This window comes from Ruditapes philippinarum, unplaced genomic scaffold (assembly GCF_026571515.1).
Source record: "Ruditapes philippinarum isolate M1 unplaced genomic scaffold, ASM2657151v2 ctg5895_1_1_1_1, whole genome shotgun sequence".
NCBI lineage: Eukaryota > Metazoa > Mollusca > Bivalvia > Venerida > Veneridae > Ruditapes > Ruditapes philippinarum.
In genome coordinates this window covers 17,161-23,323 of record NW_026860884.1, presented here as the reverse complement: position 1 = coordinate 23,323, position 6,163 = coordinate 17,161, and the positions used below count along the sequence as shown (strand labels likewise).

The 6,163-nt window shown below is 31.3% G+C and overlaps 1 protein-coding gene across 1 annotated transcript; it reads right to left on the bottom strand.

Annotated features, from left to right (window-relative positions):
* Nucleotides 1–731: 731 nt before the first annotated feature.
* On the bottom strand, nt 732–3,144 carry LOC132713737 (uncharacterized). Its single transcript, XM_060696418.1, has 4 exons — nt 2,996–3,144; nt 2,026–2,145; nt 1,381–1,459; nt 732–877 (listed from the first exon to the last, which is right to left on the bottom strand). Exons 1-4 carry the CDS (start codon nt 3,092–3,094, stop codon nt 786–788), a joined length of 390 nt encoding a protein of 129 aa, XP_060552401.1. The 5' UTR covers nt 3,095–3,144; the 3' UTR covers nt 732–785.
* Nucleotides 3,145–6,163: the final 3,019 nt, after the last annotated feature.

The following is a 6,163-nucleotide window of genomic DNA, read 5'->3' as shown; positions in this document are numbered from 1 at the left end:
AATAACTTACACTTGTTACATATCCATAATATCTGTAATGTAACTTCCAGGTTTTGCTAAAGTAACATGATTTGTTTTAAAACCACTCGATGATTCTGTGGGGGTCTAAATTTCATTCAACATTTATCTTCAAACCCAAAATATATAGAATTTATACAGAAATTCATGCTTGTACTTTAAAAAATGTCATTTTAGAGTGATTTGAGTACATAAAATCATTTTAATTTTTTGTTATTAATTTGCCCCAGTTTCCCTTTAAAGAGGAGCAAAGCTGCTTTACATAATAGGAGCATGCCAAGGTTATTTGCCATCTTTTCCTTTAAAGGCCCATTATGCCTTAGAAAAGCTTTTTTTATTTCTGAAAAGTTTTTTATTTTGGGTATCTTATTAACCAATTTTGTCAACCATCATTTGCTCCTGTTGCTTTTTGGCTATCAGTACACTTATAGTGATTTTGTATGGAAGCTAAAATACTTACTTTGTTTACAAGTTGCTACCTTCATAACAAATAATTTCATTTTCCGCTCTACTTTCTTGAGGTGATAAGCCTCTTACATGCTCTAATACCATTATTTAATTGCTGTATAACTTGTGTTAACCTTTCTAAAGAAGGAAAAATGTATTTCTTTCTTCTTTTAAAACATTGAATGGTATTGTTTTGTTCTAATTGAAAGATTGTCAAATCAAGATAGTCAGTATAGTAAGGGTTTTTTAACAAAAGGAAACTCAAATTTGTATTTATATAGTTTAATTATGTTTATTAACTAGTAATAAATATAAGAAGTTTAGTATTTGTCACAATTTCTCTTGGAGTATTGTGTGCAGATACTATCATCTGTTGTCTCAGTGAACCCAGTACTGGTGTGAAGATTTGAACCTGAAACAATAAAATTAAATTTATAAGACTGTTATTACTAAGTACTACAGCATTATGTATACAATTTATCCACCTTATGAATAACTGATTTATGTAGGATGATATTAGGATATATACATAATACATAAATTGTATGAAATAAAAAGAAGTAAGTCATTCTACATATTGCTCAAGACATGCATCAAGATTTTAGTTTCCCTTGAATTACTTAAATATATTTTTAGCTTTAACTCTAAATTACTGCAAGTAAGATGGTAAATTTTGCACTAAATGCCCCAGCAGTGCCAGAAGGAAATATCCCTAGCTAATTTTGTGCCAAAAGACCACTGTATTGACCCAGAAGTGCTGGAACAGACATAGCATGAAATCTAAAATCTCAATTCCTGTCCAAAATGTAAAGGACAAATTTGACTCAAGTTCAGATGTACTATAGTTATTTCAGCGTTAATTAGGAAACTGATTTTAATCAAAGACTGCAGTTAACCATGCATTAAAGACCATACCTTCAAGAAGATTTCTCATGTTGCAATAGTTAGTACTGTAATCCAATACTGCATACCATGTCTGTGAGGTGGAATAACCCTGAAAATTTAAATAAACAAAAGTTAAACCAAAGACAGGTATCAACATTTTATAAGGAGTAGAAGTCTCGTCACTTTGGGAGAAAATGATAATTCTAAAAGCTGGTAAGGTGGAATGAGTACTGAGATATGACCATAAAAGTGTTAAAATTAAGTAAAAATCTTACAATCAAAAAAAGGATAATGCCTCAAGAACAACGATATATCAATTAAAAGCCACTCACGAAAATTGCTGTCTTGATATTTTTATCAAGAGGTTCTGTAATTAAATACTACCTGGGGGTTACTTGAACATATCATAAAGGTTAATGATATGATAGTGATATTCTGGCATTATCTAAAAATTTTGTGGAGACACCATATTTATTATCCTAACTGTTAATGCTACATGTATCAATGCCAGACCAATTAAGCATGAAGAAAGCATTTTCAAGTCAGAACTGACTGCTCAGTGATAGAATTCTGATCATGAAATCCCTAAAAAAATTGAAGGATTTTTCAACATTCAAAGATTAGAGTAAGTACATACAACACTTCATGAGGAGACAAATTTATAATCTTACTTACATGAACATTGCAGGAATCAGCTGTGCTACCTTGAGAGAAGGTGAAGGTCACAGTATCCTTGTAATTGTGGACGGGTGTCTCATGAATAATCTTCAAGGTTGTGCCAGTCTCTGATGAAATCTGTGGCAAAGATAAAACACCATGATACATGTTTTCTTGAAGTTTTATAACACCATGGTCTAAAAATATACAACTAAAGTTAAAAAAAACTGTCTAATGCTTTTTTGTGGCTTGCTGTTAAAATGTACATAATTATTTTCATTGACATTAAAGGTAGAAGCATATACGTATCACTGTCATTACAGTTACTAAATTATAAGGTTTCATATTAAAGGTAGCTCAGTATTACCAGGATAAGTGAACTAAATTATTCTGCACTATAAAGTTAAGATGTGGATTTCATTATCAACATATTTAGTATATTGTGGAGCAGGATGTAAATGAGGACAAAGCTTAACATAATGTGCTGAATATGCCAACAGTATATGGAGCAATGATAGTGTATAGAATTATAGTTGAAAATTGCGGTCAGCTGATCTTTAAAGCTGCATGCTTCAAGATGAGCCAAAATATTTCAAGAAAATAAAACTTGAGAGAAATGTACTAAGGTTTTAAGAAAAGAAAAAAAGATTCAAGGTATAATAAATAATTGACATGATTCAATGCAGTATCTACATATATCAGCCTGTTTTGTCTGCATGTGTGGCTATAATGCATTAAGGGCTTTTTTGGCATATTTTGACATCTCTTTGGTGATTTACTAGGACTGTTATTGCCATCTGCAATGTGTTTGTTACTTTCTTTCTTCATTTCACAATATTTTACTTATAAATACATTTTCAAAATTTTCATAAAAATTAGCTCTTCGAATCTGGAGGCATCTTGCTTCAAAACAGTTCCTGTTGTTTTTGTTCTTTTCATACTAGTCAATGTGTATTTTATTTTGAAAGACGTTGCTATGATAACTTACACTGTACAGACATTTCTCGCCACCATTTTGACAGTTGACGGCTGTCTGCCATGCCAAAGCCTGATCATGTAATTTTGTTTCAACAGCACTACAGCTCATTTGAAATGACCTGTTTAAAACAAAACAAACAAAATTTGTTTAAACATACATGTATTCATTTTAGCTAGACTGAAAAACAAGATCTTGCAACTTATTTGCCACTCCTGGAACTAACCAGGACTGGACCTACTGGTGTCGAAACATGATTGTGACTGGAGTAGGGCTTGAACCCATAATTCCCGGGTTGACAGACAGACATCATAACTATTAGGCCACCACCACACCTCTTATATATAATTATACTTAACCAAAAATAAGTTCGAGCAAAAGTATGTTAATTTAAATATCTTATCTAACAGGTTTGTCCTCTTTTTATCTTGTTATTTTTGTCCGTCTTAAAAACGGTCAATTGACTTTGTTACAAGTTGTTTAACCTATAACTAACTACAAACTGCTTGGTACCGGAGTATGATAAGACAATAATGATTACAACTATTCATGTTCTATCTTGATGGAAAATTTACTTTTGTACTGTTATTGTATGACCTGATAAGGAAACTAGGACATCATTAAAATTACTTGTTATTTTTACAGTTATTTTTTTATATTAAAGAAAAATATTGATTATTTTCTATAATATTTTTAGAAAATGGACCAATATCATATACATAATCTTATAATATGGCATTCAAGTTCTTAGATGAGAGTTGAAAGTTGATCCTTAACCTAACTACAGAGTTGTTTTAATGGATGTGTCCTGTTTTGAATTTGGTACAGTCCAAATACATGTTTCAGGGAATTCAATATTCAAATTCAAAAAGGAGCTTCAAACAGTATATAGTCTTATCAGATTGCACAGACTGATGTAATAAAAATTATTTTAAATAACAATATCATAGGATTAAGTTACAAGTGTGAACAAATAACTGTAATAGAAAGTACCCATAGACTTTGTTTTTTTATGCCATTTTAACACATTTGATCATATCTCAGGGGTTGATCCACCTACCTGGCTTTCTTGGGTAACTAACCAGTAAATAATGATTTCTCAACATGTAACCAACAACTAATCCCACATGATTTTTGTATCAGTGGTGAGAAACAAATGACTAACAGACTTACACTAGTATAAAATGTCAAGATTTTCAAGACTTTATTGATAAGTATTTAGGCCTCTGGCCCATAAACATGTACAACATAAAATATAAATACATAGACAGTGGGTGATACAGACATGATTACATACAAAACTTGCAGTATTTCAGTATTCATTGAAAACTATCTAAGTAACTTTGTCTTTTATCTAATGCGTAGAATTTTAATTATAAAAAAATAATTTAACCGTAAAGTTTACATAAAAGCATGGGGGGGAAGGGCCCTAAAAACAATACCCAAACCAAAAAAACAAAAAAAGGCAATAGAGTAAAAGGGGGTTTCTAGGTCTTAAAAGTGATGCCCTTTCCGAAAATTTAAATTTCCAACTGAAATATACTGGTATAAAAAAAAAATTTTTTTTTGGGGCCCAAAAGATTTTTATGAAAATTGTAATAAAAACCCCAAATAGGTCTATTTTAGAACAAAAAAGTTTAAAGTATTATAATTCCTACTGTTGGGGAAAATAATAAACACCAATAAGGTTTAAGATAAAACATGAACCTTGTTTTTAAATTATATTCAAATCTGGGACACCCTTTGTTCTCGATTTTTGGTTCTTAATAAATAAAATTCTTTTGCTTATTTTTTTAAAGTAAAATTTATCCAGCAATGGTCAATGAGGGTAAAGGACCTAGACTTTATGATCATAAAAGAACAGCAGGGTATTGTATCTAATGATCCGTATTTTGTTTCTTGTACTAATAACACCACAAGCTAACATGGAGCATATGGTGCAAACCTTGCAGAGCAACAACTAGAAATGTGTCATCATTGCCACGGAATGCCCCATGCCAGCCAAAATTTCAGATGGTGTTTTAATTATTTTTTTCTTTTAAGTTCAAAGCCCTTAAAACTTCTCATGTTAACACAAACCATTTTCATTCAATGTTCAAAGGCACTGAAATTAAATTAGTCTTAAAAACCTTTTGAAAATAGAATCCTTGGCAAATATGTGTAGGCCAAAATAATGAGTGGCTGAAAAGTGAAAGTTTCAAAATTTTTCCAACATTCAGGAAAGATAAGTTTGTTCTTTAAATCATTGAGAACTACAACCAAATTAAACTTAAAACTGCCTTAAATTCCCCTAAGATGTATCTATATTATTTTCAAACAGTGAAAGGGACATAACTTCCTTGCCAAAAAAAATCATCAAACCATGACCAAATTTCCAACTTTAGACCTGCCGCATTCCTTTGACATATCCATATGTCAAATTTAAGTTGCATAATTATGTAAAACTGTTTGGTAGATAATGAACAGAAAACTGTAAATTTTCATATTATTTTCAAAGTGGAAAGGGGCATTAAAACTCTGCCAAAAATTCATTGAACCATGAGACCAAACTCGAACTTGGCCTGGGGCATTCCCCAAAAACAATATCCATATGTCAAATTTGAGGTTAATGTGTTGTGTTAACCATTTGGGGAGGATAAATAAACGGAAACTGAAAATTTTTCATATTACTTTTCAAAGTGAAAGGGCATTAACTGCTGCCAAAAATCATTGAAACCATGGACCAAATTTGAAACTTGACCTGCGCATTCCTTCGACGCATCTGTATGTCAAGTTTGAGTTGAAATTGTGTTGGGTACTTTTGGGGAGATAATGAACGGAAACTGAATATTTCATATTATTTTCAAAAGTAAAAGGGGCATTAACTCTGCCAAAAAATTTCATCGAACCAAGACCAAAAATTCGAACTTGACCTGTATTTTCTCATGACATATCCCATATGTCAAGTTTTTGAGTTGAATTTGTGTTGTACGTTGGGAGAGATAATTGAACGGAAACTGAAAAATTTCATTTATTTTCAAAGTAAAGGGGGCATTAACTCTGCCAAAAATTCCATCGAAACCATGACCAAATTCGAACTTTGAACCTGTATTTTTCTCATGACAATAAATCCCATAAATGTCAAGTTTTGAAGTTGAAATGTGTTGTTACCATTTTGGGAGATAATGAACGGAAACTGAA